Source organism: Syzygium oleosum, unplaced genomic scaffold (genome assembly GCF_021117445.2).
Source record: "Syzygium oleosum isolate NSW1041296 unplaced genomic scaffold, Sole_v2.1 Sole_v2.01, whole genome shotgun sequence".
NCBI lineage: Eukaryota > Viridiplantae > Streptophyta > Magnoliopsida > Myrtales > Myrtaceae > Syzygium > Syzygium oleosum.
In genome coordinates this window covers 18,690,357-18,707,143 of record NW_026607485.1, presented here as the reverse complement: position 1 = coordinate 18,707,143, position 16,787 = coordinate 18,690,357, and the positions used below count along the sequence as shown (strand labels likewise).

General features: G+C 40.4%; 1 protein-coding gene and 1 pseudogene across 1 annotated transcript; both read right to left on the bottom strand.

Moving 5' to 3' along the window:
• Positions 1 to 1,752: 1,752 nt before the first annotated feature.
• On the bottom strand, positions 1,753 to 4,488 carry LOC115683452 (crocetin glucosyltransferase, chloroplastic-like). Its single transcript, XM_056304082.1, has 2 exons — positions 4,416 to 4,488; positions 1,753 to 2,935 (listed from the first exon to the last, which is right to left on the bottom strand). The coding sequence occupies exons 1-2, from the start codon at positions 4,486 to 4,488 to the stop codon at positions 1,881 to 1,883; spliced, it is 1,128 nt and encodes a 375-aa protein (XP_056160057.1). The 3' UTR covers positions 1,753 to 1,880.
• Positions 4,489 to 13,958: 9,470 nt separating this feature from the next.
• On the bottom strand, positions 13,959 to 16,486 carry LOC115683453 (phloretin 4'-O-glucosyltransferase-like; annotated as a pseudogene).
• Positions 16,487 to 16,787: the final 301 nt, after the last annotated feature.

Below are 16,787 nucleotides of genomic sequence, written 5' to 3'. Positions count from 1 at the left end.
ATTTAGAGTACCCTAAATTAGTAAATCGTATCAATATAAGTAGTCAAGGACTCTCTTGTTAAAGTGCTTGATTTAGTCTAAAAAATATGTTGAGAGAAAAGTCTTATCAACTCGAGATACTTATTACTCCCTTAAAGTGTTTATGTATCATGGATTACTTTGTCATATACAAAGATTTTATTGGACCAAATTCTTTTTAATACGATTCTCTCTTTCAAAGGATTTAGTAGGGATAATTACCCAAAAAAAAAAATCCTAATCCTATTTTATAGATGCCAATCCAATTCTAAATTTTTCAATTTGAATAATTTAGTTTTAAATCTTTTGACAATTTGCGAATGTAGTCTTTCCGGCCAAAAATTGGCTGGATATTGTTGATGTGGACAACGATCAATGCTGATGTGAACAATTTTTAAATAATTTTTCTGAATTTTTTTTATTTTTTCCATTTTTTCTTTTCTTTCTTTTTTAAACCGGGGGTCAACCAAAGTTGCCTTTTGACCCTTGCCGACACTGGGTGAGAGCGTCACGACGCTTGCGCAAAGCCGCGACTCCCTCGCCAGATTTGGGCCTAGCGAGGGGCGTCCTATTTGGAAGGCAAAGGCAAATAAGAAAAAAAAAAGAAAAAAATTGCAAAAATTATTTACATCAGAATTGGCTAGTAATCATGTCACATAGGGCGTCTGACGTCCATGTTAGCAATTTCTGGCTGAAAGAATTATATTGACAAATTATCGAAAGGTGTATGAATAAATTGATCAAATCAAATGGTTTAAAACTTAATTGGCATTAGTATAATAGGTTTATGACTTTTTTGATAATTTTTCTGATTTTCGTATGTAGATGGCTCCTTAGTGATCTTTCTTTTTTATTTAAAAAATGTTAAAGAGTTTTTTACGGCACTTGTTAAGGGTCATTGGGAATATGAATATTTCTGTTTGAAGCATGTGCCACTTTTTGAAATAAGTTTTTTTTTATAAATGTGTCCATATTTATTTTCATTAATGTTACTATCTTTAGCTAGTGCCCATGGGCACTTTCTAACAAGATCCTAGGTCACATGGCAAAATAAATCCCTACGTTTAAAGAAAATCAATTTTTTCCTGACCTTTTAATTCTGGTAGAAAAATATCCAACCTTTTAAATATGTTTTATATCAGTCCTAGTTCCTTCAACACCATTCTTAAGAGGAAATATTTCGTTAAATTTCTTTCCAAATCCCCATTTTACACCTAATTTTATTTTTTGTTTGTCTGTGCGAATTTTTTCCCACTCTTTTTTGGTTTATATTTTTAAATCAGAGAGCACGTGTCTAGCGTTATATCAGTCATTTTTTATCAAATTAATTTTTTTTATGAAATAAACACAAAGAATTTGATTTTTTTCTCAAGAAAATATGGCCTTAATGGCGATATTGTAGATAATAACTCAGAAAAAGGCAAAAGGGTAACTAAGATATAGTTTTCGAGGAGTATAATCTTGGGATTGATTTTATACGAGTTCAAATGGCGAAAAAATTATTTGAATAACCTAAAAAGTTGGCGATAAAACTAAAATGAAAAGAGAAAATGTGAGGATTGTTATTGTCATTTGGCCTTATTTTGTTTGCTATTAGCTTAGCCTGTTACTGATTCAGTTGATACTATTACATCTCTTGGCTGTGGCCTTTTATGCAATGCAATACAATGGAATGATATTTCAGGCCACAATATAGTTGCCAAGTGTTTTTGCTAATGTGCTTCTTTCATAGGCACTACATTTCAACCACGTTAATTTCTTTTGGTAACAAAGGAGGACCAAAGTCCGTCCTTAATCACATCATAATTCTACGCGGTATGTCAAAAAAGCCTTTGGTTCAATTCCAAATTGAACTCTATTCTTCAGCTAGAAGCAATCTCTTCCAAAAATGCCTTGAGATTCTTGTCCGCAGACCCACCTTCTTTGGCAGCCTCTATTGCCGAATCCTTCAGGTTTCTGGCGTTCCCTCTCATTCCCTCGCTCCTCTCGCCACCTCCCATGACCAATTCCAAGCACCTCTCGAGCTCACCTCCTTCCACAACGCCTTGTTCATTCCCATTGACCCTCACCCCAACCCTCCAGACATCTTCGATGAGCATGGCGTTGGTTAGCTGGTCGGCCCACAGCGGGAACGCCACCATCAGCACCCCGCAGAGGAGGCTCTCCAGCGTCGAGTTCCAGCCGCAATGCGTGACGAAGCACCCGATCGACGGATGCGACAAGACCTCGACTTGGGAGCACCATGGTACTATCATCCCTTGTTTCAGTAGCTCCTCTTCACAGCTCAATCGATCCTCTGATTCCTCTTGCTTTTCTTCTCCGGCTTTCCGGATCACCCACAGGAATGGCCGGCCAGTGCTTAACAACCCGCGTGCCATTTCTTCCTTTTGTGGCTTCGATAGTGTGGAAATACTTCCGAATGATACATAAATCACCGAGGCCTCAGGCTTCGTGTCTAACCACTCGATGTAATCCCTCGAGCCTTGAAAGAGATCGCCTCCTAGCGATGTGTCGGAAGAGTCTTGTCCCTCCAAGGAAGGCAATAGCTGCCCAACAGCCACTAATTCGAGCTCATCAATAGCCTTCAATTGCTCTGATTCCAATGCATCAAAAGTATTCACAAGCACTCTTGGTCTTCTAACCTCCTTGAGCACTTGGATTTGCTTTTCAATTAAAGTATAAAGGAAACCAAATGGACTTCCATGGGACAAAAAAGAAGGAACGTCGCGGTCCGCGAGCAGCGGCAGTCCCGGTAATTGAGTCGGCGATGAAGGACCATTGCTCTCATTTGTGATATTGTCACCGTAGCCATTGGAATAATAGTAATATATCTCGAACAATGTAGCTGGTTGAATCCAAAGTACAACGGATGGGATGTCATAACAATGCACAACGTCGGTCAACCAAGGTGCGACTGCTGTGTAAATTATGCAGGTGAAGCTCTAGCCCTTATTGTTAGATGTATGCCCTAAAGTTACCATGTAATAGTTACATGTTAGGGATTTAAGTTGTACTTTCAATTACATTATCTATTTAATGGCAAGGACGCATCCATTCATTTGTCCAATTATTTAACTACATGAATGATTCCATAAGATCAGTTGTGACTGGACCTATTCTTGAGACGTTAAGAATATGTGTGATAGGTTCACAGTTAGACTGAATCTTTAAATCGTTCTCGGTCGATGGATCATTGAGTGGATATTAATGATCCTGTTGAGACCGGTGTGTTGTTAACTTCACTAATAAGTATTGGATACTTAAGGGAATGATGAGTCACGAGTCATTGGATATTGCGATAGCCGAGTTAGAACACAGGTGCTTGTATCAGACAAGTTCACTAAACGTGACATGCATAGAACGATTAGCAACATGGAAGCTTTTAGCGTGGTCAATGTCTAATCGTTCGTGCTCTGGTCTTGTGTAAATAATCCTTAAACCTGAGGTACAGTGTTGACTTGTATGTTGGATGGCTATGGTTCATAGGTGCACATATTGCCGCTTCGTTGATTCGTCTCTGTACTTGATGGCCATAGTTCGTTCACATACGAAGTTACACGTGTGCGCAAAATGGAATCTGTCTCCTTGTTATATGCAAGGTACAATAATGATGTCCTATGCAATCTAATCTTGACACTGCATTGAAATCCTCGGCCGGGGTTGTAACCGAGAATGAATTGTTCATGTCTCATATAAAATGTATGTCAATTAGATTTGTGCATATGATCGAATTGGTGACTTGACAAATATTCCATGGTCTTTGTTCGATCGGGACATAGTAAGGTAGAGGGATTGAATTACACTGTAGCCAAAGCTGACAGGTTCAATATGTTCTTAAAATATTCACACTGTCTGGGTAGCCATGACATATTGCTAGATGTCAATCATGGCTTGCAGGACCTAGAGGTTGACCGGGACAATCAATTCTCTTGGGAGTACTAATGTGTTAGTGCAAGTCCTACTACCAGCTCAGTGATGAACCTAGGAATGCCACACACCATAACAAATTTAAGATGAGGTTGTACGGAAGATGCAATATTGCAAATATGTTTGCAATTATAGCAATCGATTAGTCAGATTGAGATTAAATTAAATATGATTTAATTTTATTTTATTTCAGTCATGAGCGTGCGTGAATATGATGCACACGCAAACCTAAAGTGGACACATGTTAATGTGCCATATGATCTTGCATTCTTAATTTTATAAAATTAAATTAATTAAAAGTGTACGCGGTCAACAAATGTTGACCGTGTGCAGCACACGATCAGCTCCTTGCTGATCGTGTGTGTTTTAATTTAAAATTGAAAAAAATGAAAATGATGATGATGGTGGTGCATGCACACGGTCAGCAGTTGACCGTGTTTCTTCACCCACGGTCAGCAACGGTTGCTGACCGTGTGAAGGGTGGAGATCAGCAACGGTTGCTGGAGGGTGACGAAGATAGAGTGCAAATAAGGGAATTACCATGGGTTCATTAGAGTAAAGAAAATACGTTTTCTCTCTTCCGACGCCGTGACTGAAATATCGAGAGTGCGAAGAATTGTCACCACAAGATTACTAGCACAATTCTATTGGTGATTATCCGCAAGTTCTTCCTTCCGTTCGTCGTGCGATTGGTGGTGTGTCTGAACTAGAGGTCCGACGGTTGCGGGGCTCGAACTGAAGAAAATCCGAACCAAAATTGTTTTGGGCACGCTACGAGAGGTAATCCGTTTTAACCCCCTATGGTCTTTCGATTTTTGATTGAAACGCACGAACAACGTCTTTGGAGATACATGTGTGGTTATATCTTTCCGCTGCGTTTATATTTTTAACTATGCATGTTCCGTAGAAAACCAACAGTGGCATCAGAGCCAATCCTTAGGCGTTCTCGTGCGTTTAATTGATTTTGGTTCATATATATTTTTGCGATCCAATAGCCAATTTACGTTTGTTGAGAGAATTGCTTGCTCTTAAGTGGCCTATAGAAGTTGATTAATTTATATGATAAATTTGATCAACTGAGCAAAAATTGGAACGAAATCAATTTTGAATCAAGAATCTGTGGCTTGTTTTCTTTTACGTTTGTCTTCTGCAAAATGATTCACGATTATGAATCTAGAGGCGACAACGCTACCGTTGCTTGGAATCACGCTGGTGAAATTTGTTTCACCAGCTTGATTTCTTGACGCGGCTTACGTTGCTCGACCAAGAATTTGATTCGGTGCAGAATTTTATTTGTGCCTTCCAAAGTTTTAAATTTAGAATTTATAGCTCGCGAGGAAGGGTGGTGATCATGGAAAAACCCCTAATCAATATGATTGATGTATGGATGAATGTATGATGATTACAGGTATTTTTGGGGTTGTAATTATTAAATGGAGGCTGCGTCCTTCTTTTTTTTTATTTTTCTTGTAATGTATTTTTAGTATAGTTTAGTATAATCAATTGTTGATGTAAACGTTGCAAGAGAGGAGCCATTAAGCCGGAGAGCTCTATGAGCCCAGTCCATGAAGAGTTCAAGGATCCAAGAAGAAGTGAAGAGCAGGTCTCTATTATTAAAACATTAAAATGGCTAAATGGGGCTCATTGGCTCGAGACCCATTGAGCCATAATTCCGTGATCACCACGTAGGATAGATTTTTATGCATTTGATATCTATTTATTTATTCAATTGTTATGCATGTTAAACCGGTTAATGTGCAAAGTGAGACCATTAATAATGACCCAAACCTCCTTATTAATTATATTAAGTCGAAACGGGTTTCGGACTCGTGGCCTGCCATCATCGTGGTTTGGTCCAACATTATAGTAGTTGATTGACCGGCTATGGATACATAGGGGTCAATTGCCATTTATAATATTGGATCATTCCATTATGCATATGATGTTGTGGGGTTGGAGCTGAACGATTTCCAATAACTGTCAGGTGAGGGGATCATTTGTGCTTTCAATACTTGCATGAGATGATGGGCTAGACTTAACTATGATCATGATGTCAATAATTGTCAGATGAGACTTTCATGGTCTAGAGGCCGAAGTTATGATTGGGACTCGCATATGATGCGTTGAACAAGTTGGTTCACTCACTAAGTTCATAGAACACCAATAACTGTCAGGTGAGGCGGGCTATGGGCTAGTGGGACTCCAATCCCCACTAGTAATCTTTACCCAACAAAAATTACCGTTTTCCCATTTTAAGAAGTATGGGATTCGAAAAATTTAGTGGGAGGCACTATTTCATTTAAAGGCTAAAATGAAATGGTTATTTTGAAAGACAACGGCTAACAATTTATTTTCTGCACATATATATTATTACTCTGAAAATGGTGACTACAAACCCACTCGCTTCTATACTTGACAAGAATTGTTTGACTGGACCCAATTTCACTGACTGGGTGAGGAATTTGAGAATTGTTCTCAATTCGGAGAAAATCGGGTATGTGCTTGATCAAAAGATGCCAAACTCCTTTCCTGAGGGTGGGACCCAAGAGGAGCGCGTTACTTATGATGAGTGGCATGATGATGACTTAAAAGTTAGGTCATACATGCTTGCTTCAAAGAACAATAAATTGCAGAAGAAGTATGAAACTATGGAAGATGCTAGATCGATCATCTTGCACTTAAAAGAATATTTTGATAAGAATGGTCGAACCTCTAGATATGAGATATCTAAGGTATTGTACAGTATGAGAATGGCTGAAGGATCATCGGTTAATGATCATGCTTTGAAGATGATCTGGCACATAGAAGAGTTGGTTAGGCTTAATCTTGTTATGGATAATGAGTTAGTTGTGGATTTGATTCTCCAATCTTTGCCCGATTCCTTCTCTGATTTTGTCCAAAACTTCCACATGCATAAGATGGAGAAAACTCTTGCTGAGTTACGTAGCATGCTGGTAGTTTATGAGAAGGAAATGCACAACACGGGGCCCAATGTGGTGGCTATGGCTAAGGCTTCTTCTTCAAAGAGTAAGACTGTTTTGAAGAAAAAGAAATGGAAGAGGCCTATGAAACATGCTGTGCAATCAAAGCCCAAGGTTGAAAAAGGGAATTGTCACTACTGTGGTGTCAAAGGGCACTGAAGGAGGAACTGCAAGAAGTACCTCGCCAGCTTGAAGGTCAAGCCTAAGGACCAACCTTGCGAAGGTATGGTGTCTATGCTTATTGAAACTAATCTTATGGTTAGTGCTGAATCCAACTTATGGGTTCTAGATTCTGCTGCAACCTCACATATTTGTATGTCTTTGCAGAATCTGGAAATAAGCAGGATGCTGGGGCGAAATGAAATTGTCCTAACATTTGCAAATGGAGCAAGAGTTGCTGCGTTAGTTGTAGGGACTTTTCGTTTATGTTTGCCTTCTGGACATGTATTGGTATTGAAAAATTGCTTGCATTATGAGAATGTCATCTCTATACCTCGTTTGAGTAAAGAGAATTATGAATTTTCTTTTGCTGATGATGTATGTTCTATTTATCATAATGGGAGATGTGTTGGTTCTGGCTTATTAACCAATAATCTTTATACCATTACAATGTCCGGTAATGCGATTACCAATGCCAATAAGCAATACAATAATGATATAAATGCCATAACTAATAAACGCCCTAAAGATAGTCCAAACCCAAAGTATGTTTGGCATCTTCGGTTAGGTCATATTGGAGAAGACAGAATCAACAAGTTGAGTAATGATGGGCATATTGATTCATCAATGTTTGAGCCATACTCGGCGTGTGAGGCATGTCTTCTAGGAAAAATAACCAAAGCGCCCTTTGTGGGACATAGTGGGTGAGCTGCTGACATACTGGGATTGATACATACAGATGTATGTGGACCAATAAATGAAAATGCTAGAGGTGGTTATTCTTACTTCATTACATTCATCAATGATCAGTCACGGTATGGTTATTTGTACTTAATAAAGTATAAATCCGAATCTTTTGAAAAGTTCAAGGAATTCAGGGCTGAAGTTGAGAAACAAACAGGAAAATGTATTAAGGCTCTTCGATCTGATCGAGGAGGTGAATATCTTAGTACTGAATTCCTGGACTATCTTAAGGATAATGGCATTGTTTCACAGTGGACACCTCCTGGAACTCCAGAACACAATGGTGTATCTGAAAGAAGAAATCGCACTTTATTAGATATGGTGCGATCTATGATGAGTTACACTGATTTGCCTATATCCCTTTGGGGATATGCCCTCGAGACAGCCGCATATGTACTGAACAGAGTGCCATCCAAATCTGTTCCAACTACGCCTTATGAGATATGGCATAGTAGGAAACCAAGTCTTAATCATATTACGATTTTGGGTTGTCCAGCTTTCGTCAAGAAGCTGAAAATGGAAAAATTAGAGGCTAGGTCTGAACAAGGTCGCTTCATTGGATATCCAAAGGAGTCTCTTGGATACTATTTCTATTTTCACTCTGACCTAAGAATTTCGGTCAGCAGGCATGCTTCTTTTCTGGAGAATCAGTTCGTCTAGGAAGGTGGTGCTGGGTGGAAAATAGTCTTACAAGAAGAGAACAATGAAGTACCAATTAACCAAGTTCAAACACCGATCTCTGATTCAGTGGGAGCTTCTGATACACAACCTCTTAAGAGGAGTGCGAGAACGTCTCGTCCACCTGCTCGTTATAGACACTTGGTTGAGCATATTGAACCATTATTCATTGTGAATGATGGTGATCAACCTGGTGATCCAAACACCTATGAGGAGGCGATGTTAGACATCGATTCTGGTAAATGGCTAGAAGCCGTGAAATCCGAAATGGATTCAATGTATTCCAACGAAGTTTGGACCTTAGTTGACCTACCTGATGGTATTGTACAAATTGGCTGTAAATGGATTTTCAAGAGGAAGATGAATGCTGAGGGTCAAGTTGGAACTTACAAAGCACGACTGGTGGCGAAAGGATATCGTCAAAAAGAAGGAATCGATTATGACGAAACTTTCTCACCTGTAGCCATGCTAAAATCCATTCGGATTATGTTGGCTATAGCTGCACACCTAGATTATGAGATATTCCAAATGGATGTCAAAACGACTTTTCTAAATGGGTTTCTTGAGGAGGACATCTATATGGAACAACCACGGGGTTTTGAATCCAATGGCGAACGTCGGAAGGTGTGTAGGCTTAAGAGATCCATTTATGGACTCAAACAAGCCTCCAAAAGTTGGAACATCCGTTTTGATGAAGTAGTCAAATCGTTTGGTTTCATCAAAAACCCGGATGAACCTTGTGTATACAAGAAGGTCAGTGGAAGTGCAATTGCATTTCTAGTTTTGTACGTCGATGATATACTTTTGATCGGGAATGATGTACCGATGATATCATCGATCAAACTATTCTTGTCACAGAAATTCTCCATGAAAGATTTAGGAGAGGCAACCTATATTTTAGATATCAAGATCTATAGAGATAGATCGAGACGATTGATTGGCCTCTCATAGTCTACGTACATAGACAAAGTGTTAACACGTTTTAACATGCAATGTTCTAAAAGAGGATTATTGCCTTTTAGGCATGGAATCCATCTTTCCAAGGAGATGTGTCCCAACACTCCTGAAGAAAGAGAGCGGATGGCAAAGATACCTTACGCATCTGCTATTGGAAGCATAATGTATGATATGCTATATACGAGACCTGATATTGCACATGCTATAAGTATTACTAGTAGATATCAGTCTGATCCAGGAGAAGAGCACTAGATGGCAGTCAAGAATATCCTTAAGTACTTGCGAAGGACTAAGGATTTATTCTTGGTTTATGGAGAAAGAGAGTTTAAAGTTGAAGCTTATACTGATTTCGATTTTCAATCGGATCCTAATGATTATAAGTCTACATCTGGGTTTGTCTTTACACTTAATGGTGGTGCAGTTAGTTGGAAGAGTTCCAAACAGAGCATAACTGCTGATTCCACCACTGAGGCAGAGTATGTAGCAGCTTCAGAAGCAGCAAAGGAAGCCACTTGGATGAAGAAGTTCATTTCTGAACTTGGAGTCGTTCCTTCCATTGAACAACCAATAACATTGTTTTGTGATAACAATGGGGCAATAGCTCAAGCGAAGGAACCAAGGTCTCACCAGAAGTCCAAGCACATTGAGAGACGCTTCCATCTTATTAGAGAAATTGTTGGGAGAGGTGATATCGCCTTGCAGAAAATTGCCTCAGCGGAAAACGTGGCAAATCCCTTCACGAAGGCCTTACCTCAGTCTTCTTTTGGAAGACACATTGACAAGATGGGTTTGAGGTACCAAACAAATTGGCTTTAGTGCAAGTGGGAGATTATTAGATGTATGCCCTAAAGTTACCATGTAATAGTTACATGTTAGGGATTTAAGTTGTACTTTCAATTACATTATTTATTTAATGGCAAGGACGCATTCATTCATTTGTCCAATTATTTAAATACATGAATGATTCCATAAGATCAGTTGTGACTGGACCTATTTTTGAGACGTTAAGAATATGTGTGATAGGTTCACAGTTAGACTGAATCTTTAAATCGTTCTCGGTCGATGGATCATTGAGTGGATATTAATGATCCTGTTGAGACCGGTGTGTTTGTAACTTCACTAATAAGTATTGGATACTTAAGGGAATGATGAGTCACGAGTCATTGGATATTGCGATATCCGAGTTAGAACACAGGTGCTTGTATCAGACAAGTTCACTAAACGTGACATGCATAGAATGATTAGCAACATGGAAGCTTTTAACGTGGTCAATGTCTAATCGTTCGTGCTCTGGTCTTGTGTAAATAATCCTTAGACCTGAGGTACAGTGTTGACTTGTATGTTGGATGGCTATGGTTCATAGGTGCGCATATTGCCGCTTCGTTGATTCGTCTCTGTACTTGATGGCCATAGTTCGTTCACATACGAAGTTACACGTGTGCGCAAAATGGAATCTGTCTCCTTGTTATATGCAAGGTAAAATAATGATGTCCTATGCAATCTAATCTTGACACTGCATTGAAATCCTCGGCCGGGGTTGTAACCGAGAATGAACTGTTCATGTCTCATATAAAATGTATGTCAATTAGATTTGTGCATATGATCGAATTGGTGACTTGACAAATATTTCATGGTCTTTGTTCGATCGGGACATAATAAGGCAGAGGGATTGAATTACACTGTAGCCAAAGCTGACAGGTTCAATATATTCTTAAAATATTCACACTGTCTGGGTAGCCATAACATATTGCTAGATGTCAATCATGGCTTGCAGGACCTAGAGGTTGATCGGGACAATCAATTCTCTTGGGTGTACTAACGTGTTAGTGCAAGTCCTACTACCAACTCAGTGATGAACCTAGGAATGTCACACACCATAACCAATTTAAGATGAGGTTGTACGGAAGATGCAATATTGCAAATATGTTTACAATTATAGCAATCGATTAGTCAGATTGAGATTAAATTAAATATGATTTTATTTTATTTTATTTCAGTCATGAGCGTGCGTGCATATGATGCACACGCAAACCTAAAGTGGACACATGTTAATGTGCCATATGATCTTGCACTCTTAATTTTATAAAATTAAATTAATTAAAAGTGTACGCGGTCAACAAATGTTGACCGTGTGCAGCACACGATCAGCTCCTTGCTGATCGTGTGTGTTTTAATTTAAAATTGAAAAAAATGAAAATGATGATGATGGTGGTGCATGCACACGGTCAGCAGTTGACCGTGTTTCTTCACCCACGGTCAGCAACTGTTGCTGACCGTGGGCATCATCCACGACCAGCAACCGTTTTTGGTCGTGTGCTCTATGCACACACGATCAGCAACGGTTGCTGATCGTGTGAAGGGTGGAGATCAGCAACGGTTGCTGGAGGGTGACGAAGATAGAGTACAAATAAGGGAATTATCATGGGTTCATTAGAGTAAAGAAAATACGTTTTCTCTCTGTGACTGAAATATCGAGAGTGCGAAGAATTGTCACCACAAGATTGCTAGCACAATTCTATTAGTGATTATCCGCAAGTTCTTCCTTCTGTTCGTCGTGCGATTGGTGGTGTGTCTGAACTAGAGGTCCGACGGTTGCGGGGCTCGAATTGAAGAAAATCCGAACCAAAATTGTTTTGGGCACGCTACGAGAAGTAATCCGTTTTAACCCCTTATGGTCTTTCGATTTTTGATTGAAACGCACGAACAACGCCTTTGGAGATACATGTGCGGTTATATCTTTCCGCTACTTTTATTTTTTTAACTATGCATGTTCCGTAGAAAACCAACACTTATCACGGCTCGCCTCAATGAGTTGTCTAAGGGCTTCCGAACACCCTCGGGCCATCTCAGCCATTTGGTGCTCCAGGCTATTGCTACTCGGTTTCGATCCTTCTTTGACGCCATCGGAGTAGGTGGCGAATGTAAGACGGTCAGAGGCTTGGAACCCACGCATGCGGCGGTGGGCGGACGTTGTGATGGTGAACGTGACGGAAGCGCCGGTTCGGAGGAGACGCCTCGCAAGTTGGAGGGCGGGATTTATGTGGCTTTGGCTGGGAAAAGCCACTATGAGGAAGTTGGGGTTTGCCATAGCTTGTTCAAGTTGAGAAGTGTTTTAACTTCTTCTTGTTGTGCTTGGCGTGATGCGTTTTTATATGGAGTCTGGATTCGAACTTTGCGGTTGAAATGGATGGTAGTTCTTCCATAGGCTGGATCCATCGTACGTTCTTTTCCTAAGATAGCACAAGTTGTTGCTCACGCTTCTATTTTCTTGTTTATTAGTCATTTTTCTAGATGGTGAGAGTTTCTAGAAGAACTTTTTCATCAGATGAAATCCTACAAAAATAAATTTGTCCAGCTTGTTTACTTAAACAAGTTCTTGTTAACTTGCTATTCACAGTTTTCTTTTTATTTATTTATATATATGCCTATATTATAGTGAACTTGAAATAACAAGAGTTGAATAATGGTTCATAATTCGAAAAAATTTCTTGATAAAATATCAAACTTACAACACTTCTAGATTCGTCACTATGCTACCGATAATAAGTGGAAAAAAAAATTATTCTCAGGTTTTATTTGTTTCATGGAAAATGAACAATTTGGAAAACGTTTTCATAAAAAAAATCGCTTCTATTGCTTATAAAAACAAATGAAATTACTATGCTTTAATCACTCACGAAAATGTTTAGACATAAATTTCTGTTGATAATGAAAAAAATTTCATTGACTAATTATTTCAAGCAATATAAGTTATTATTTTTAAGAAAATATTTTTCAAATTATTCATTTTCCGCAAAACAAACAGAGGGCTCCATTCATTTCACGGAAAACAATTTTCGAGAAAATTTTTTCTAGAATTTCTGGCATTTGGTTCTCGAAAAATAAACCAATCAAGAAAAACATTTTCCACTAATGAAAAAAAACATCTTCAAAAGTGGGGAAAATGTTTTCCGTTTTTCAAAAAGTGAAAAAGATTTTCCCTCGTCTTTGTTTCACCTTTAGACCAAGCACTTTCTTCCACCAAACACCTTTTCCTTTTAGTTTTCTTTTATTTTTTAAAAAAACTCATGTTTTTAATTATTTTTAATTTTTATTTTCAAATTATTTTTAAGCCAAGGAAGAAGCAAAAAAAAAAGAAAGAAAAGAAAAAAGAATTAAATTTTTTTAATTTTTTCGGTAATTTTCCTCAGAAAATCAAATCAGATACCAAACGGCGAAAAGTATTTTTTTGTTCATTTTCAGGTTTCAGCCAAACACCAGAAAATGTTGTCATTTTCTTGGAAAATGGCTTCTTGAAAAATATTTTCCAAAGACGTCACATTTTCCGCGAAACGAATGGAGCCTAAAATTATAAAATTTCTGTGACATATGGAACTAAGAGAGTTCATATTCCGGAAATTAGGCACCTAAATCATGATGGAAACTTTTCATATACCATACAGAGTTAGGCATCCAAATTTATTTACCTACAAGCACTATCTCGTGCTTATGTACCTAGAATTTTGAAGATTGATGATCAAGTCTAATGACCACATATGCTTCCATTTGGATCTCCTCCAAGAATTCCTTAAGGTTCCCATCCGATGACTAGGGGTGAGTATGGTCCGGGTTGGGCCAATCTTGCACCTAACCCTAGGACCAACCCGCATGGTGTTGGTCCCCAATTTTTGGGACCGGTGACTGACCCTGTTGAGCCTAGGACCGTGGACTAGACCAACCCTATAGGTTTGGTCCGGTTCTAGGGTTAACTTAGGACCAATCGATTATTTTTTTGTTTAATTTTTTGTATTCCTTGAAAGTACAAATATATTTTTCAAATTTCATATCTATCAACAAGGCAACATTGAGCAACCAAACTATGAATACCGGTACATATCAAACATAAATCTAAGATAAGATAACAATAAAAATCTCCATTTGCTAAAAGCAACAAATCATAAAAAATAAACACGTGAAAGTGAGGCCAAGGCAAGCGAAGAGGCGAGCGGTGATCAACGCAAGTGAACAGAGCTGAGAGCTAGGTGAACGGCATGAGGTGAGGAATAGGGTTTCCCGGGCAAGTGAACAAAGCGAGGCGACAGGCGAGGAAGAGGAGGGTTTCTATTTTTTTGATCAAATTAGGGCTGGGTTAACCAGTTAAGTGGGTTTCTTTTGACCGAAAAAAAAGTGGGTTTCTACTTTCTAATTTACAATTCTACACAACATAACCGCATAAGAAACATAAATAATAGAGGCACAATTGCTAAGGTAGGGTTTAAAATAAACAAAAATATATTATATATTATATGATATATAATATATATAGGGTTGGTCCGGGTTGGACCAACCCTAAAGTCTTAGGACTGAGGATCAATCCGCATAGTGCAAGGTCCAGGGGTCTCAGGACCGGCCAGGTTGGGCTGGTCCAAGGTTAGTCCAGGGTCAATCTTGGACCGATGCTCACCCCTATTGATGACCCACCTTCTTTGGCAGCTTCTCTTGCCAATCCCTTCCACTTCTTGGCATTCCTCCTAAATTTCCTCTCTCTCCTCTCCATAACCCACCACCAATTCCAAGCCCCTCTTGATCTCATCTCCTTCCACTATGCCTCTCTCACCATCCCTTTTCACTCTCACCCCAACCTTCCATTCATTCTCAATAAGCATGGCATTGGTTTGTTGGTCAGTCCATTGTGGGAATGCCTCCATTCGGAACCCACGAGCCAAGCTCTCAGAGGTTGAGTTCCAACCACAGTGAGTCACAAAACACCCTATTGAAGGGTGTGATGGAACCTCCACTTGGGAGCACCATGGGACTACCATTTCCTCTCCTTCCTCTTCTTTGTCCCTGTGGAGCAACCACGAGAATAGCTGGCCAGGGCCAAGCGCCCTTTGTGCCATCTCTTCCATTTGTAGGCTCGATAGCATGGAGATGCTCCTGAACGACACGAAATCAAGTAGCCCTCCGGCTTGGTGTTATGACCTATGGCTTTCAAGGACCCAGGATCTAGTTCATTGAATGGGTTCACGAGCACTTTCGGATTCTTCTCTTCTTTGATGATTCTAGCTTATCGAAGGGATTAGCGAGCCAATCCCGGCAAAAGAATTGTTATTGATGGCTTATTGATGGTGGGAATGTGAAGAGAATAGGCCGCATAAGCCACCAAGGAACAACCGTCATATATACTGAACCTCGCTTTATCTTGAGCATGTAGCATTCGAAGTCGACGGCCGGATTGAGCCCATCTCGGAGCCACGGAGAAGGTTACATAGGATAAACCTTCGGGAGGCTCGTCGGACTTAATCATGCGGGGGCAAAGCCGAGCCGACATGGCGTGGCGAAGGCAACATGCGCACGGTTGTGTGGAAGACTCTTAGCGAATCAGAGGGCCTTTTTTATGTGGCCCTGGTTCGGAAAAGCTACAAGTGTAAAGTTGAGAGGAGCCATATGATAGTTTGGTCCAGAGAATTACGGACGGTGAATAGATGCAATGCTTCTTTCTCTAGAGTATTAAAACTATTTTGATTTCACATGCTTTAGAGATTGTACCGTGGTTGATAAAGTTGGGTTTCGTTTTCAGAACAGTAAGGGTCTGTTTAGCAACGTTTCTGTTTCTTTGTTTTTCTGTTCTTTTGTTCCCCGGAACAGAAAAAGAACAGAAATCCGTTTAGTAAAAAAATCTATTTTTTTTATTTCAGGAACAAAAAAGTGCTCCAGAAATAGATTTGGAACAGAAACAAGAAGCAAAAAAAATCTGCTTCTTGTTTCTGGAACAAGACAAAAAGAAACGATTTTTTTTCTAGAATTCTCCAAAAATAAGAAACAATCCATCGGCCGCAACCCGCCCACCGCCGCCTCTCGCCGTCCTTCGCCACCACCTACCGCCCGCCTTCCGCCGCCGACGCCCGCCGGCCAACGCTCGCCGGCCGCCTCTCGCCCGCTGGCCGCCTCTTATCGTCGACCACTTTGTTCTCCACCGCTCGACGCTTGTCGCCACCCGCCACCGGCCGCAGCCTCCTCCACCGCGGCCCTCCGTGCTCCATCGCCCAACGCCGGCCGCCACCCGCCTGGCCGCTCCCCCGCCAACCACCCGACGCCGGCGATCACCCACCACCGGGTCGCCGTCCTCCGCCGCCGCCGGCCACCCACCACCGGCCGCCATCCTCCACCGCCGGCCATTGTGCTCAACCACCCGACGCCGGCCACCACCCGGTGCTGGCTGCCCTCGGCCGCCGACCACCTCCTGCCTCTGGCCACCCGACGCTAGCGGTCACCCACCATCGGCCGCCATCCTTCGCCACCAGCCACCGTGCTCCATCGATCGACGATGGCTACCCTCCACCG

What these genes read in the sequence shown, in the direction of transcription:
- LOC115683452 (XM_056304082.1), bottom strand. Translation starts at nt 4,488, where the DNA reads ATGGTAATTCCCTTATTTGCACTCTATCTTCGTCACCCTCCAGCAACC. An exon ending in TGATCTCCACCCTTCACACG is followed by an intron (nt 2,936 to 4,415) that starts GTCAGCAACCGT and finishes TAATTTACACAG; the next exon opens with CAGTCGCACCTTGGTTGACC.